General features: G+C 48.0%; 1 protein-coding gene across 1 annotated transcript; it reads right to left on the reverse strand.

The window, feature by feature from the left end:
• Positions 1-198: 198 nt before the first annotated feature.
• GPR179 (G protein-coupled receptor 179) lies at positions 199-16,551 on the reverse strand. The gene is given in 13 exon segments (XM_078156012.1): positions 199-531; positions 706-5,439; positions 6,418-6,564; positions 7,081-7,186; positions 7,571-7,622; positions 7,625-7,708; positions 7,960-8,198; positions 8,578-8,687; positions 9,017-9,085; positions 9,755-9,990; positions 10,785-10,872; positions 13,796-13,904; positions 15,573-16,551. Coding segments are annotated over 13 exon segments (6,969 nt in total). The 5' UTR covers positions 16,373-16,551; the 3' UTR covers positions 199-336.
• Between the last annotated feature and the right edge of the window lie 1,535 nt (positions 16,552-18,086).

Consider the following 18,086-nt stretch of genomic DNA (forward strand, 5'->3'; position numbering starts at 1 on the left):
GAGCCCTAGAGTCAGGAGGACCTGAGTTCAAATCCAGCCTGAAGAGACTTACTAGCTGTGTGACCCTGGGCAAGTCACTTAACCCCAATTGCCTCAAAAAAAAAAAGAATAAAATAAAATCAGTTTGCTTCTGACTGATTTCGAAGGGGAAGATAACAACTTAACAACTCTCTAGGAACAGAGGGCCCAGGGTTTAAAAATTTATTCTTTAAAAAAAAAGTTTTATTGATACCTTCTCTCTTGATCATAATCATTTCCCACTTTAGGACACTTATTCCTGAAGAAAGCATCTTTGTACATCTGGTAACCCACTTAGCCAATTTGAGGAAGTCAGTCCTAGGGAGAGACAGTTGGTGGGGTGGAGTCACCAGTTTGGCCCTCTGGGGAAGCCATTTCTTGGTCCTCTGTCGAGCAGGGAGGCTGTTGATCTTTGACCTCTTCGACACTGGTCTCTGAGGTTGGGCCAGTCTCTGGCTTTCCCTCTAGAACATTTTGAGGTCCACCATCACCTTCAAAAGAACTGACAGTAACCTCAGGGACAGAAACTTTGCTTTTTGGAAGAAAGCCCGGAGGTCTGGGAACTGAAAGGCTAAATGGTTGACCTTTGACTTCTTGGATACTGGTCTCTGAGATTGGGCCAGCCTCAGACTTTCCCTCTGGAACGTTTTGAGGTCCTCCATCACCTTCAAAAGAACTGACAGTGACCTCGGGGACAGAAACTTTGCTTTCTGGAAGAAAGCCCAGAGGTCTGGGAACTGAAAGGCTAGATTGCTTCTCTTGGACTGTTAGGGGGATCTCTGCTTTAGTTTCTTCTGAAGCCTGAGGGGCAGATTTCCTAGGCAGGGTTCCTGTCCCTTCCCAGGGACAGATTTCTGCCAGGACACCCTCCGGTTTACTTCCCTCTAGTTCCTTGCCTTCCCAAGGGCATACCTCTGCTGTTGTGCACCATATGCTGCCCTGGCAAGTGGCTTTGGTTTTGTCTGGCTGAAGAAAAGGGCCCCCTGGGTCTGTACACTCCCAAGGACAGACCTCTTGGCTATATTTCTCTGTTTCTGAAATGTGTTCTCCAGTCTCTGTAGAGCTCTCTTTTCTAGGTGTTTTTCCCTTCTGTCCTTGGAGCTCTACATCTGTACCCTCTGCCCCTTCCTCTCCTGCTGCTTTGCTCATCTCCCAGGGACAGATCTCTGCTTTGCTTGAACTCATCTCGCCTTCCACACCTTCTGATACCTGGGAACCAACTTTGGGTCCAGCAGTGTCATGAGGATCTGGTTGGAAGGGGGCATCCCCCAGGTCTGTGCTCTCCCACAGATAGACTGTCTCTTGCTGTCGAATTAGCCTCCCTTGTTTTTTGTGTGTAGTCACAGTCACAGCTTGGGTGTCTGACTTTTTAGAGGGTTTTCTTTCTGCCTCTTGAGATTCTCTGCCTTGATCCTGCCTCTCTGTCACTTTCTCAGTTGGTCCTTCACGTACTTCCCAAGGACAGATTTCTGCCACATTGTTTTCTGACACATCAACTTGTGGCTCAGTGGCTTCCCATGGACATACTTGAGTGACCCTACCCCCAACACCGAGAAGTACTTGGGAGCTGACAGTTCCCTGAGTCTCTGCTTGGATGGACAGACCCCCTGAATCTGAATCCTCCCATGGACAGATGGATCCCCTTGCTCCACTGAATCTGATTCCTTCTCTAGAAGGGTGATATTGAGTCTCTGCAGATATCCCTTTCTCAAGGTTTGCCTGATCTTTCTTTAGGTACTCTCCATCTGTTTCCTGTCCCAGTCTCCCTTTCTCTGTTGTTTTGTCACTCACTTCCCAGGGACAGATCTCTGCTTTCTTGTTGGAAGCATCTTCTTCCACTTCCCAGGGACATATCTTGGCTACTTTGCTGTCAGGTGACTGGGAGGTCACTGGGGCCTGAGCTGAGTGCATGCTAACAGATTCCTGCTCTTGACTCAGTTTTGCTACATGTTTTGATGTTTTACCTCCCAGCTCTCCAGAGCTCCCTTTTTCTGGAGTCTTCCTCCTGTCCTCCTTGGCTTCCCCATCTATCTCCTGTCCCAGTTCCCTTTTCTCAGTTGCTTCTTTGTTTACCTCCCAGGTACAGATCTCTGCCTTTGCATTGGATAATGCTGCCTCCATCTCCCATGGACACACATCAGCTGTCTTGCTCCCCACAGTGCTTAATACCTGAAAACCAGCTTTGAGTTGACCAGTGGCTTGACTGCCTATTTGTGAGGAGGAGTCTCCTGGGTCTGCATTCTCCCAGGGACAAGCTGCCTCTCTGTCTGGGATTAGCCTCTCTGTCTTTTCCTGAGCAGGAACAGCTGTTTCTTTGAGTCCTGATTTTCTGAACCTTTTTTCTGTATCCCCATGGGAATCCTTAGCTACCTCAATTTCCAAATTGTTTTTCTCTCCTCCTACATCTGTTGGCTTCCAAGCTGTATCAACAGTGTCAGTAGACATAGTCTGCTCTTCCCATGGACAGACCTCAGCTGCCCTGCTCCCCATGCTACCTGATACCTGGGACCTGACTGTAGGTTGGTCTGTTTTCTGAGGGTCTGTCTTGAGAAAAGATATGTCCCAGGGACAGACTGCTCCCTGTGTCTCAGTCAGCTTATCTAACTTTTTTGAAGCCATAGCAGCTGATTCTTTGGATTCCCCCTTGTTCTCTAGGCATTCCCCTTTATTCTCTTCCAATGCCCTTTTCTCTGCTGTACCTTCACTCATCTCCAAGGGATGGATTTTCCCTTTGGCAGACCCTGTCGTACTTGGTTCAAGGGCTTCCCGTGGACATATCTCTGCTGTCCTACTACCCATAAGGCCAGGTGCTTTAGCAAGGTCTGACTGCAGAGAAAGTGCCTCTGGGTCTGTGCCTTCCCAAGGACGGGCTGCCTTTCTTTCTCTTTTCTCAGCTTCTTTCCAGGTAGAATCTCCAGTCTCTCCATAGCTCTCTTTTCCAGAGACCTTTTCCTTTTCTTGTACCAATTCTCCATCTGCCTCCTGGCCTGGTGTCCCTTTTCCAACTGTTTTATTCATCTTCCAGGGACAGACCTCAGCTTTTCTGCTAGACAAATCCTCTTCTGTTTCCCATGGACATACCTCAGCTACTTTGTTTCCTACACTCTCTGAGAACTCTGAAGTCACCAGAATCTGAGTTGGGCTGGCTGAGGGACCCCTAAAATCTGTACTCTCCCATGGGCAGAGAGACTCCCATTCTTCGCCCAGTGTCTTTTCATCTTTCCAAAGCATTGCTTTCCTGAAGATCTGTTTTTCTTCTAGGGAGTGCCTATCTGCCTCCTGTGGCAATTTTTCTTCGCCTCTTGTCCCATCACTCACCTCCCAAGGACAAATCTCTGCCTTTGTGCTGTCTTGTTTGTGAGCTTCCACCTCAGTTACTTCCCATGGACACACCTCTGCTGCTCTTCTCCCTGTGCTGGCCAGTCCCTGGTGGCCACCTTTGGGTTGGCTAACGTGTTGAGGACCTGGTTGGGTTGCGGGGCCTCTTAGGTCTGTGCTTTCCCAAGGACAGACTGCCTCTTGGTCCTGCAGTTGCTGTTCAGGCTTTTTTGGATCAGTGACCATCATTCCTTTGGGTCCTGACTTTTCAGGGGTTTTCCTCTTTTCCTCTTGGGATCTCTGCTCTTGATCTTGTCCAGAAATTCCTTTACTCATGTGCCAGGGTGAGGCCTCTGCATTTAGGCTGTCTAGTTTATCAGCTTCTAGAAGCTCAGGGGCCTCCCATGGACATATTTCAGCTGTCCTGCTATCTGTGCCGTCAGGCAGCTGAGGACAAGCTTTAACTGGATTCTCATGTCTCCCTCTTAGTTCTCTTTCTCTCCCAGGGGTTATTTCAGTTGTCTCAACATCTTTGTTCTTGCTGAAAGGGTCCTGTCTAGCCTGCCTTGGACTGGCAACCTCCTTCCACTTTGCTTTCTCAGGCCCATGGGAAGGTCCCCTAGGCTTGCCTTCTCGTTCCTTGCTCCCCTCCTGGGGACAACCAGCCAGCATCCTACTGGTGTGAGTGTTCTGCTGGTTCTGGATCGATTCCTCATCATCACAAGGGGCCAGGGCTGCTTGTTTGCTCACAGGTTTGGGCCGGCCTGCCCTAGTAGTTCTAGTGGCCAACCCAGTACCCTCTTCAAAAGCCTTACTCTTCCCTACCCTTTCAGGACTACCTACCTCATTTTCTTTCTCCTTGTAGCTGCTCCGAGACCTGGTTAGAGCCTTGATGGCCAGTCCTAGGTTCCTCATGGAACCCTGTTGAATGGGGGTCTTGAGGCTATGGGATTTGGGAAAGATTCTGTGCCTTTCATCATCAGTCTCATTAATATCTCCTTCTGGCTGCTCTATTCCAGCCCCCTCACCTTCTGTAGCTTCTCGCTTCTCCATTGCCACTGCCACAGAGAGGGCTCTGAAGAGCCGGGCTCGGGCTGGGGAACGACTCTCCCCTCTACCTGTCCCAGGAGCAGGCTCCTGGGTTGTACTTTCCACCTTCACTGGTAGTTCTGCATTTTCCCAGGGACAAATATAGGTCAGTAAGCTGGGGTCTCGTGCTGGGGCTGGCATTGGGGTTAGGGCAGGGGCTGGGGCTGGAGCTGGAGCCAAAGTTGACGTAGGGGATAATGTCTGAGAATCTCCTAAGCATGCCCCACCTAAAGCCAGGATGGGCGTGGAGATCTGATGCCTAATAGGCGAAGGTGGTGGCCACCTCCCCCCTATCTCGTGAAGCTTCCCAGAGGCATGGGAACTGTCCACGCTGCTGCTCTTGGCAGGTGACGGAGGAGGTGACAGGGAATCTCCTCGAGCCCGCTCTAGGCGCCTGGCCGATGGCCTCCTGGCTGGGCTCCCTGCCCCCGCCTTTCGCCTTTCCTCCCGCTCTAGTGCCAGCCTATAGCTTTCTTCCAGGTAGGCTTGGCTGGCCAAGAGCAGCGCCTTCTCCCTCGAGCCAGCTACCACACTGAGTGATTTCTGCAGAGAGGGAGGCTGTGCCCGGGGTAGCCTCTCACCCACTGCAAGGTTGTGGGCACTGGCTGACCTGAAGCCAAGTGGGGGAGGCACTTCCATGGAGTCACGGCTGCCTCCCCTCGAAGCCTTCTTTGCCAGTTTCCTCCGGAGAAGAGAATCAAGGAGTGGTGGGTCCTGCTCCCTCCGGTGGTCATAGGTGCTGTGCGATTTGCGCAAAGTTGGTGTTGGTCTCTCAGGTGTCTGGACCCCAGAACTGAGGAGACGCCGCCGAGACAGACGAGGAAAGCTGCCCCGACCTGGGGAGCTAGGGTCTCGACGGGCCACAGCCTCAGGGAACTCAGCCAGGCACCTCATAAAAGAGCGGCCCAATCCCCGACGGGAGCTGCCTCTCTTCTTGGGCAGATGTGGGTTATTTACTGCCATCTTCTTGGTTTTGTGAACCTCCAGCTGGGCATAGAGCTTCTTCAATTCATCCTGTATAAGCAGGTAGGATAATTTAGCTAAAGATGAGATAGAGCACACAGGTACACTCCTGTCCATTTTCTCCTCTCTAAATCAGAGCTCAATTCAGCACCTGCCTTCATATAAGCTCTTAAATGGTGAAATCTTCCCTCCACTAAGCCATGTCCTCTTCCAAATTTTGCTTGAAATTTCTTCCATAAAGCCTTCCCTGGCTAACCCCCACTAGCTTCTGATAGCCATTTGACAGTAGATCCATCCAAGCCTGGACTCTGCTCGTGCTATCATCACTCACCAGCCTTGTGACATAGAAGAAGGAGCTCTTGACCCAGGAGTCAGGAAAGCTGAGTCCTAGCCCCAGATCTACTGCCAGTAACTGTGGCCTCAGACAATTTACTCCTAGGTCTCAATTCCCCCCTCTTTAAAAAGAACGACAGCTGCCCTTCATGGGGAGGTTGGGGGGCAGGGTGATTTCATTGCAGATTGGCAACATCTAGCCTTAGAGAATTACCTGGGTTAGTGTGAGAATGGCATAATAGAGGTCAAAGTAATTGGAACAAGATTTGATGGGGTGTTCTGTTGCTATAAAATAGTCCTCGTTTTCATGACACCCTAACTTCAGAAACCATGACCTGTGTTCTTTGAGCAAAGAACTGGTTTAAGTGAACTAGTTTAGCCACAGAAAGGATAGAAGTGAGACTTCAAGAACTAGCTGTTGGATGTAGCAGGGAGTGATGGAGGAATCGTCCAGTGGCCACACTTAACTTCACTGTGAGACATACATGGTTGGTACTTCTGCTGGGGGTGCTGGGGGGAGGGCTAGCAACAAATGACTTTGTGTTGAGATGAAATCAGGAGACTAGGAAAAGCATGGAGGGAAAAGGTATTTGAGTGAAGAGCAGCAGGGAAAGAGAACCAGGGTAATTCAGCTGGCTTCCTCTAGCTGGTTCTGAGTAGCTAACATCAAAAGGAGATGAGAAGAGCAGTACACACCCGAATGTCTCCAGGGTCAAGGCTGCATTCACTCCAGGCAGAAGCAATGCTGCTGTTGAGGCAGGAGCCTGATCTTTGCAGGTCCAGCTCATCCTCATAGACCTCAGCTGCAATCTCCTCCCGGGGAGGGACCCCTGGGTTCAGGAACTGTAGTTGATAGAATAGAGAGAAGGTTTCCTTCCCTCCTTCCCTGTCCTAGTGTCTTGCCTCCTCCCATATATTCCCTTTTCTTTGCCCTTCACCCCATTTTCCTTTGATCTTCAGATGACTCCAGGAAGAATCAAGCTATATAGACCTTTTTAAGAGCTGTCTCTTCATTAGGAACAGCCTTATTGATAATATTTTTTTCAGATCCTACCAATCCACTGAAAATATTACCATCACACCTGAGCCAAGGATCTCTAAGACTTCTTAAATTTTTTTTCCCTTCCATCAGATGCTATTATTCCTTTCCATTTCTTAGGCCTTGCCTTCATACCTTGCCTTATTTTGTCTCTACTCTTTACTAGGGCAGGGGCAGGGGGCAGGAGGTTGATGAGAGCCTAGTGGCTTCAACAGGACAAATATATCAACTGAAGATGGGGTGACTTCATTCTCTTAAATCCCCCAGGGAAAAAAATTAGAGAGTGCCAGGAGGGAGATAAGCAGGCTGAGAAGCTTCACCTTGGGGATAAAGAGCAGAGCCAGAGTCGTTGTGACTGTGCCATGGGTGTGGATAAAGAAGAGAAGCAGGGTCCAGTCTGGGTGTAAGGAGGGGACCAAGACAAACCTGTGAATTGAGTGAGAGCAAAGAGCTGTAGAGCTGAATAGACTCTATCTCTATCTCCCTCCGTCCCAATTTCATTGGTTTTCTTGTCCTCCAACTCTGAGAGCCAGGGATACAACATATTGGCTTTGAGAGTGCCCCATCTTTTGCATATCTTAATACCAACCTTTCCTTCAAGGCTTAGCTTAAATTCCATGTCTCTGAAGCTTTCTAAACTGCTCCAGAAGACTGGAATAAATGACCCATCCCTCCTAATTTGGCTTTCCCTTTGAACTACAACATTTAGTTTGTACTCCTTAATACAGTATTTAATTATATGTTCTTGTGTCGATCATCATTATTTTATGTATTTTCTTACCTCAAATATAATTGAGGAAGTATCCTCACCTGGCTGCATGGAAGGCAGCAGAGAGCAGAAGCTCATTGTGTAGAGCGATACCATGTAGCGTGGCTCGTGAAAGGCAGAGGGCACTGCCCGGGTGGCATAACAGAGGAAACTGCCCCAACAGAGGAGGAGCATCTCAGCTTGGAGGGAAAAGAGTCAGAGGCTGGGACACATTTGTCAACAACCAAGATCAAAATGTCTAGTTCCCTTGTACAGAGATGTATGTAGGTGGAGGGGGGGGCGGGGTCCCTCTAGGGTGAGATACTGAGGAGGATAAGATGGGACATTAAGGAGAGAGAAAGACTGAGATTAGGCTGACACTGAGCGAAGAAGGGGAAGTTGAAGGATTTGGAGAGGGGTTCAGGCTGGGGACAGGAATAGGGCATCTCACCCACAACCATGATGTAGTCCCAACGATCATAGTGGCAGAGATAAAAGTGACGGCCAGCAGATGTGTGACCACGAATAACCAAGGGTGCATTCTGAGCTCCCCTTTCCAGAGTGCCTATGGTCCAGGCTGCCAGGAAACACAGAACCAGGAGCAAGAGAAGCCCAAGACGCCTCAGCAGCCGGCCACTGCTTAGGTGAGGTCCCCGCTGGGCTGTTCTAGACAGGAACAGTTGTAGTACTCTGTAGGGAGAGGAAGAGTCAGTTAACTGTGATTGGAGAGGCCTGAGGGCAGAGGGGTAGATTATAGAGTAATGGGAAGGGGCCTGAGGTTGTAAAATGCTGCTATATAGTGATGGAGACAGGCTTGAGAATGGAGCTGGGTGGGTTATATGGTGATGGGAAGGGGCTTGAGGACCAAGGGGTGGATCATGTAGTGCTGAAGCATAATGATGGAGTCAGAAAAGTAGGGGGATAGTTCTGGGGTCGACATCTGAGAAGTGCTTCATTACAGTGCAAGAAATGCATTGGGACCTGGGATTGTGTTTTCTGATGAATATAGGCACCAGAAGACTTGGTTGGGGGAGCTGGAGTTGAGGTGGTCTTTGCCCTTAGGCTCTACCTGTATAGCTTGAGGGTGATGGTGCCATAGACGATGACAAAGCCAAGCAGCCTAACCCACCGAAGAACGATGCATCGGAATATGCTTGGCTTGAAGTAGAGGATAAAGACCTGAGGCAGACAGGATGGAGGGTGAGGATCTGTAACAACTATTGATAACCTTTAGGTTGTTTTTTCTCTTTACCCCACCCTTGGCAGTTCCATCCCTTCACAGTTTGGGGTACTCTAAGGAAATCAGTATGGGATACCCCCATGATAGTTCCTAGCTGCTTGGAGAGGGGGTTAGGTTGGGTTAGGACAGGGAACACAGGGAGATGCAGAGTCCTAAGGAGGTGGTGAAGACAGTTGGAAAAGGGAAGGGATGTAAATAACTAAGGGATATAAATAACCGAAGGAAGAACCTAGGGGCTAGGGTACCCAGGCCCTGGCCATAGACTCACAGGGAAGTAGAGCAACAGAGATCCAAAGAGGATGGTCTCCAGTAATATGACCCCAGATGCTCGGATTGTCTGCAAGCCCCAGAGAAGAGGAAAGGTTTCTGTGAGCAGGCATGACACTGGGCGAGGAAGGAGTGGGGCTCTTAGTTTTACTTCAGCTAGTGTTCTCCTCAGGCCACCTCTGTACACGCCCCACTCATGGCTCTGCCCCTGCTATTAACCCCAGTGAGGTGAAGCTGTAGTTTGAGCTCGAAGTCTAAATTTAGGAAGACCTGATTTTAAATCCTGCCTCAGACACTTCTGTGTGATCCCGAGCAAATCCCTTAACTGATGCCTGTCTCACTTTCCTTGGGGATAATAATTGCACCTACTTCACAGGGTTGTGAGGAGCAAATGAAATATTTGTAAAGCACCTGACACATAGTAGGTGCTTAATGCTTATTCTCTTCCCTTCCTACCCTCTCAGTTCCCAGCCACATCTCTGGCCCATCTTTATTGTCATCAGCAGACCTCTCCCCACAATTCCATTTTTCCCACTTCCAATCCTAGCCCCACCAACTCACATCACTGTTGCCTGGCCTCTAACTCCCTACCCTTCCTACATTGGACAACAATGATCTCATCTGGACATAGGCCATTCAAATAGCACGGCTCATTGCTAGGGGGTTCCTAGAGAAAATGTGCCTTGTTGGGAGTATGATGTTGGAGAGGGGGCATTGATAAGAAAGAACTCGGGCTTGCCTTGCTCCTGCGGCAGTGGTAGGAAATCAGCATGCTGAGAAAGACGGCCAACATGCAGCAAGCTTGGCAGACCAACACAGCTGCTCTGAGCACCTGTGTCTCTTCCACTAGGCACGGTGTGGCATCCACACAGCTGGCACAGCCTTCTGGGCATGGATGGCACCGAAGCAATTGACTGGAACTGCCTCGGAGAGCCCTGTACTGTCCCATGGGTTCTGTACTGCTCTCACCATCTCCTGTAAGAAAGGCTCCGAGTATGTGAAAGAGAGGTGCTAGGCACAAGTCCCCCATCTTGAGGTTTCCCACCTAATATCCAAATAATACCTCCCTTTCCCCACTATTATGGGGCCACCCTATTTCCGCTTCCTTTTGACAGGTGGTGGTCAAGTAGGGTGATGAAGTACAGACCCTTTTAAAAATCTCCATGGGATGTTTTAAACAATAGAAGTAAAAGAGAGGCCCCTAGGTCTCTGCTGACCCATATCTGATTTGATCTCCAAAGATACATACATTCTTTGCTCTGGTTCCTGTATTCCATCTCTACACTTCTTCTCAGCCCTCTTGCCCTTTCCCAACCCCTACTTTGGTTCCCACAGGAACTGCAGTCCCTTCCCCCCTTTTCCTTTCTCCCAGGATGTACTCCCAGCCTCTACTTCTTTCTCCCACACAGTGCTTTCTCAATCAATCAATAAACATTTATTAAATGCCTACATTGGCTAACATACAAAAAGAAGTAAAAGACAGCCCCTGCCCTCAAAGAGCTTACAATCCAATGAGGGAGACAACATGAAAACAAATCTATACAAAGCAAGCTATGTACAGGATAAATAAATAATTAAGAGAAGGAAGAACTAGAATGAAGGCTTCTAATAAAAAAAAAAGGGGGGGGGAGGCTTAGTTGGGACTTTTTGGAAGCCAGAATGGTCATCAGTAGGCAAAACTGAGGAGGGAAAGTGTTCCAAGCATGGTTGAGATTAGGTGGCTCCAACCTGGGAAAAAAGACACCATTGGCAAAATCTGAGGTACCTACCCATGGGGAGACTGGGTCCATAGAAGCCTGGTCGGCAGCGGCAGAGGTAGCGGCCAAGGATGAAGCCATGACTCTCCAGGGGGATGCACTGCAAAGAGTAAGGCACTGCATAGGTATGGGAAGTGGATTTTCCAGGTGGAGTCTTTCTGTCTCTAGGTAATCCCCCTCCAACTCCCCTCCCCCCACATACACACTCAAAGGAATACCATCAAGTTCCAGCTGCTCCTTTTTCCTAGTCATACTTTGAACCTGAGTTCAAATCCTGCTGAAGAGCCTTACTAGCTATGTGACCCTAGGCAAATTATTTACCATCTCTGTGCCTCAGTTTCCTCATCTGTAAAATAGGAGTAAAAATAGCACCTACCTCCCAAGACTATTATGAGGATCAAATAAGAAAACACATGTTAAATGCTTTGTGAACCTTAAGGTACTGTTAGCTTATAATGTTAGCTAATAATTATTAATTTAGCACCCTCCCACCACTATATCTTTGTACAGCCTGTTCCTCCATGGTTACAATATCTTCCCTCCTTACCTCCAGCTCTTAGAATTTTCAGCTTCCTTCTAGGGTTAGCTCATTTGCCACTTCCTAAGGGGAGTCTTTCCTAATTTCCAGAGTGGTTAATACCCTCTTCCTCCTGCATTTAGTATTAGTATATGTTAATAAATTATCTTGCATTTATTATTTATTTACATGTTATGTACATGTATGGAAATAATGTGAAGCAAGGCAGGAAAGGTAAACTGGAAGTAATTTTTATAAGGGGCTTTAAATATCGGGTTGAAAAGTTTCTATTCTGTCCTAGAGGTAATAGGAAGCCACTGAAGATTTTTGAGGAGGGGAGTGACAAGCTCAGAGCTATGCTTTAGGAATATTATTTTGGCAGTTGTGTAGGGGATAGGTTAGAGAGGAGGGAGGCTGAAAGCAGAGAGGAAAAATTAGGAAGCTATTATGATAACCCAGATGAAAGGTAACTGGGACCTTCACTAGGGGTAGGAGGGGAGTGTGTGGTCATGTGAGTTCAGAAAAGGGGCAAATTTGAGAGCTATCGTAGAATTAGCATCCGTAAGATTTGGGCAAGTTAGTAGGGCAAGGGAGAAAGAAGAGTCCTGAGCTTGTGAGCCTGGGTGACTAGAAGAAGTAGGGAAGTCTGGGGCATTTTGAGTTTTAGATGCCTGACAGACATCCATATGGAGAGCTGATTCCAAGTCACCTTTCTGATTGCAGTTTACATTATTCCCCTTCTTTATGTTGTAGTCAAATAGGACTGCTTCTCATCTTGCCCTCTGTTTTTTCGATGCCTTTGTTCACAATGACCCTGTCTGGAATGTATGTTTTCCCTTGCCTTGAAAGCACTTTTTTTCTTCAAGGATCAGTTCTATCATCTCCTCAATGAAAGCCTCCCTTATTTCCCCCAAAAGAAAATGATCTTTTTCTTATCAATATTCTCATAACACTCTGTCTTGACATATTTTTCACTTCCGTATTCTGTATTGTCATTATTTGTGTCTTTCCTTCCATTAGATTGGAAGCTCCTTGAGAATGTCTGTCTTATTTCATAGCTCTTTCCTCAAAGCCTAGCACAGTATCATGCATATAATAGGTATCTTTTGAATTAAATTTGGCTAAGTAATTCAGCAGGATGGAACTGGGAGAGTCTTTGCCCAACCTCTGACATTATGGCAAAAGAGAAATAAATGATAGGAGAGAAAAGAAAGATGGGGGAGAGACTGCACTCTCAGTGGCTCAATGGGATAGAGCAATGTTAACGAAATTGAGGTCATAGTAAAAACTATGTCTCTGTCTTAGCCACTTACTTTCCATAGAATTTGGCTGTTGTCTGTTCCTAAGGAGAGTTATCCAGTTGTCTCACACATTGGAGACTACAGATGTCCCCTAGATATGGATGATTCAGAGTCAGCCCATCCTTTTTCCTGAAGAAACCACTCAAATTACACACCCTACTGAAGAGTCAAATCATCTTTGTAAAAGGAGGGTAATTCCAGGTGTCCCCCCTAAATGTATACATATTCCAATTAGCTCCTAACTCTGTAATGTCTGTTTTTTTCAGAAAATAAAGTGTGTGTATATATTTTGGGATACCACTTTTTGGGGGACACCCTCATGTCTTGCATTTTAGAGACATCTTCATTGGAATGAAGGTCTTGGGTTGACTTCTGTCCGAGGCAGATGTGAGATTTCTTAGAATCAGGGATCATAGATTTCGAACTGGGAGAGATCTTAGTCTGAACCCCACATTTTACAGATGAGAAAACTGAGGTCCAAGGGAGTTAAACAGTTGGCCTGAGGATCACAAAGACAGGAAATGGCAGAGCTGGGATTTAAGCCCAAGTCTCCTGATTCTAAATCAATTAATCTACAAGCATTTCACTAAGTACCTACTATGTTCGGGGTACTGTTCGGAATGGAAGGGATATGAAGACAATCCACACCTTCATGGAATCAACACTTTTCCTCTATCTCATGTTTATTCAGAATAAATATGAGGTAGGTCTTTGGAATTCCTGGACTTCCTCTCTGGAGTTGCAGAGGTGATTTCTTTAGGCTCAACCATCACCTCTTCTCAGCTGTACTCCATTACTCATAATGCTTCAGTATTGATGTCTGTAGTTGCCAATCTATTCTTTTATCCTTTTCTCTGTGTGTCTCCCTCTCTTGTTTATTTTCTGTCCACAGTCACCAGGAAGGGTTCCTGGTAGGGAGCAGACCCTGAGGCACTGAGGGGGAGTATGCTCTGGACACAATGGCAGCATTAGGGGAAATAATTGGGGATGGAGCACAAATGGGCTCCCTTGAAATCCTCTCCCCTGTTCTGCACTGAACACTCTGGGCTCATCACTATGGTCTCAGTTCAAATTGTGGGAGTTGAGATTTCAGCTTCTTTCTGCCACTTCTGGTGGTGTAGGTGATGTGAAAAGGAAATGGGACGTGAACTGAAAACCTAGGACAGGGAGACCACACCCCCACCACAATCCCAATCCGTCCATACCTGGGTGCTGTTGAGGTCACATTGGTGTGTATTGGAGAACCAGCCGGGGCCGCTGGCACATTGATCGATGTCCACACTCTGAAGGTCCACATCCATCTGCACCAACCCCCTGAAGCAGAAAGTGTGGGGAATGGGACACCTTCTTCCTGGCCATGCTCCTATGGGAGAGCCCCTTCCCTAGCAAGGATATGACTCTCCTCCATGATGTTCCCCAACCCCTACTCCCACCTCTCCCTGAGCGTTTCTGCTGTTTTGATGGCTCTCTAAGGTCTCTGATGAGTTTGGGGATGGAGGGGGAATTTTTGCTGGGACAGATAGAATGGAACTGTAAGCTCCTCTTCCTAGTCCATGTCTGGGGGAAAGGAGGAATCCAAGTTTGGTAGAGTTGGGCACCCTCAGTGGGAGGGGCTCAGTCTGGAGGACTGGGGCTCTGTCAGGAAAAGATTTACACAGTGCCTCGACCCAACCATCCGTGCAAACGTACACAATCACACCCCCCCCCACATTACCTTTTACCTCTCCCTAAGTCAGGAATGTGTCAATTGCCACAAAGAGGTGAGGATGAATCACAGCACCCCTGAGCTCCTACTGAGATGTTCACACTCTAATTACTTGCTCTGGGCAAATGGGAAAGAGCTGGACACAGAAGAGGTGGGCGCCTGCTAGGTGGAGAGGCATCCTGCTTGGGGGGTTAAGTGGGAGAGTGAAATGAACGCCCGGGACGACCTCCCTGCCCCATCCGAGGCTGTAACCATGACATCTTTGCCTTGCTTGTCCAGTAGTGGTTTGAATGTTCAGGTATTCCAGGTTCTCTGACTGGAAAAAAAGGATTTGGAAGCTGAGGCAGCTTCCAGAAAGGACAGGCCTCCTAGAACTTGATTGACCTTAGGAAGGTCCTCTCTCAGAGTTTTAGGGGTCAAGAGACTACTTCTGGGTAGCTCCCCATGTATCTCAGAAGTTAGGGCTGTATATGGTCATTATTTTTCTCCTTTCCTCCAATCTTCCACACGACAGAAAAGTGCTCACCTGTTTGCACACATCTCTACAACAAAGATAAGTGGACACACATCTGTATATGCACATTTACATACACATGAACATATGTTTTTGTTTTTGTTTTGTTTGTGAGGCAATTGGGGTTAAGTGACTTTCCCAGGGTCACACAGCTAGTGTCAGGTGTCTAGTGTCAGGTCCTCCTGACTCCAAGGCCAGAGCTTTACCCACTGCGCCATCTAGCTGCCCCCAAAATACTTTTTTTTTTTTGCAATTGGGGTTAAGTGACTTGCCCAGGGTCACACAGCTAGTAAGTGCCAAGTTTTTGGTCTGAGGTCAGATTTGAACTCAGGTCCTCCTGACTTCAGGGCTAGTGCTCTATCCACTGTGCCACCTAGCTGTCCCTATATACATGAACATATGTACAGACTTATACACACCTGCACCCAAACCTGTGCAGATATAGCTGTATTCGTGTACAAATCCAAGCGTGAATACATATGCACATAAATATTTGTTGATTGCTATGCAAAATGTAGGACAGCATGAGTAGGTAGATAAGTTATACATACAGAGAAAAATGTGTCCTATATTCCTATATCTACACCCACACATAGATTCCAAAGCATATAATACACATACCAGCATACACATGTTTGCAACTCATATATACATATATTTACACATATGTATACATTTTACTTATATAAGTAGCATATATGTGTATATACATGTGTATGTATGCATGTTATTTATACACAAATGCACAAGTAAAAACACTCACCTGACCTCAGGACTGAGATCGGGCTTGAGCCCGTAGAAGGTGGTTGAAAGTTCAATTAGCCAGCCGGGTCGAAGTCGACCTCCTTGACACTCCAGAAAAGGAGGCGAGAGGCGAATGTGACTTGTGTCACCTACATACCCATCCCCCCGTGGCCATTTGGGGCTGTCCAGGCTGCCCAGGTCATTGCTCAGTACCCGCTTTCTTAGGCCCACGGTGACCCCGACACCAGCTGGCCTTGCTTCCTGGACTCTGGCCATTGACAAGTCCTGTAAGAGCGTCTCCTCTCCTGTCCTGGTGGCCCGAAGCACCAGCTGAGGCAAGGTAGCGCCAGGAGCTGGATTGAAAGTCAATGATGCCCGGTATGCCTTTGGATCACCCTCAGCCACACTTCGTACCAATGCTTGGTACCACTCTATGTCCTCCTCCACACTGGACTCCCGGATGTCATTGGCCTGGAGCAACATGTTGAGGAAATTTGCTGCCTGTGCCAAGGTACCTGCAGCTACCTGCAGGACTGGGGGGAGTCCTAGGCTGCCTCCAGCTCCTTGTGCCTCATAGCGCCCGCTGCAGTTGGCTCCAGCCAGTTTCTGGGCATCCCCAGAGTAAAGGAAAGCCAAAGCTGCTTCTGCCCCTTCTGGAGGTGTCCAAGTGGGCACAGCTCCTGGTTTGCCTTGGGAAGCCAGGAGGGGTAGAGATCGAGGGTCTCGGGGACCACCCAGGGCCCAGTCACAGAAGAAACACCAGCTCAGTAGCCCCCAAATGCCAGGGGCCATCACCTGTGCCCTGATGCTTACCCTCATGCCAACTGCGATAGATTGCCCAACCTCTGAGAGCCTTCAATATCCAGGTCACTCGAGGAGGTGAATAGTTCAGGAAACCCTGGGAAGAGGCTGGCTCCAACCTGGAGAGATGATTGTCTTTATGCGTGCTGAAAATGTGCCTTTTCCTCTTGCTTTCCCTGTCTCTCTCTATCTCTGTCTCAGGCTCAATCTATCTCAGCTGTTTTTCTTTTCTCTTTAACCAACGTCATAGGCTGGCTTCTGGACGTAGGCAAAGAGGCCCTGCCCCTTCTCGCTTTCCAAGCACCCCCCCAACTCAGATACACTTAATCCTGGCATAACATCACCCCCCCCAATTCAGCCTACCCCCCTATCCCAACATCTGCTTCAAATAGAGATAGACACAGATGGGATGGAAGGGAAGAGAGATGGGAGGAGAATAGCCTGGAATTCTCTCTGTCTGTCTGTCTGTCTGTCTCTCTCTCTCTCTCCCTTCCCTTCTCTTCCTCTCCCCTCTTCTCTCTCCTCGCCCTTCTCTCTCCCTCTCGCTCTCTCTCCCCTCTCCCTCCTTCCCTTCTCCACTCCTCTCTGTCTCCCTCTCTCCCTCCCTCCTGCTCTCTTGCTCCATTAGGAGAGATGGGCAAATCCAGGATGGGGAGCCATAGCAACCGTGGGTGAGCTGGTGCCCCCCTTCCCACGCCTATGCTCCTCAGTCTTGTGGCAGGAACTGTATCAGGCTTGATGAACAGCCAGGTTGTGTCCCCAAGCAAGCCACTCTTGCCTCTTCCCTCCCCTAAATTTGGAGATGGGGGTGGGGTGGGGTTGGGGAAAGGGTTAGAATGGCTTCTGAAACCAGGGATCATAGCAATAATAATAACATAACTAAACAGCATTTTAAGGTTTGCAAAGCTCTTTCCTCACCACAACCCTAAAAAGCAGGTAGTGAAAATATCATTGCCCTCATTCACTGGAAATTATCTGTTGTACCTAAACAAAATGTACCGATGCATTTGTTAGAATGCATAGATAACCTCATTTTACAAATGTGGATGCTGAGACTCAGAAAGGTCAAATCACTAGCCTAATATCACCCAGTTAGTAAGCAAGCAAGCATCTGAACCACAACTGAAGCCTCACTCTTGACTCTCTCCACTACAACACACCATAATGAGAATAGAACTAGAAGGAATCTTCTAAACATCTGTGCTTTATGAAGGAAGAGACTTGGGCCCAGAGAAGATGAGACTTGCCCAAGGCCATGCAACAGGTGGATAGCAAAGCCCGGACTAAAACCCAGGTTTTTCTACTCTACCACAAACTGCAGCTGCTGCTGCAAATGATAATCATAATAATGATGTCATGATGAGGCAGAAAAGAAAGACATAAAAGGATCTTTTTGTTGTTTTAGAAGTTAAGATGTAAGCTCCTTAAGAACAGGGACTGTTCACCCGTGCTTCCCCACCCAAACCTCCCTCCCTCCCTCCCTTCCTCCCTTCCTTCCTTCCTTCCTTCCTTCCTTCCTTCCTTCCTTCCTCCCTCCTTCCCTTTCCTTCCTTCCTTCCTTCCTCCCTTCCTTCCTTCCTTCCTCCCTCCTTCCCTCTTTCCCTTTCCTTCCTTCCTTCCTTCCTTCCTTCCTTCCTTCCTTCCTTCCTTCCTTCCTTCCTTCCTTCCTTCCTTCCTTCCTACCTTTCTTCCATTTTGGCATTTAGTAGGCACTTAATAAATACAATCTGTC

This window comes from Phascolarctos cinereus, unplaced genomic scaffold (genome assembly GCF_003287225.1).
Source record: "Phascolarctos cinereus isolate Bilbo 61053 unplaced genomic scaffold, phaCin_HiC Scaffold_5;HRSCAF=322, whole genome shotgun sequence".
Lineage (NCBI taxonomy): Eukaryota > Metazoa > Chordata > Mammalia > Diprotodontia > Phascolarctidae > Phascolarctos > Phascolarctos cinereus.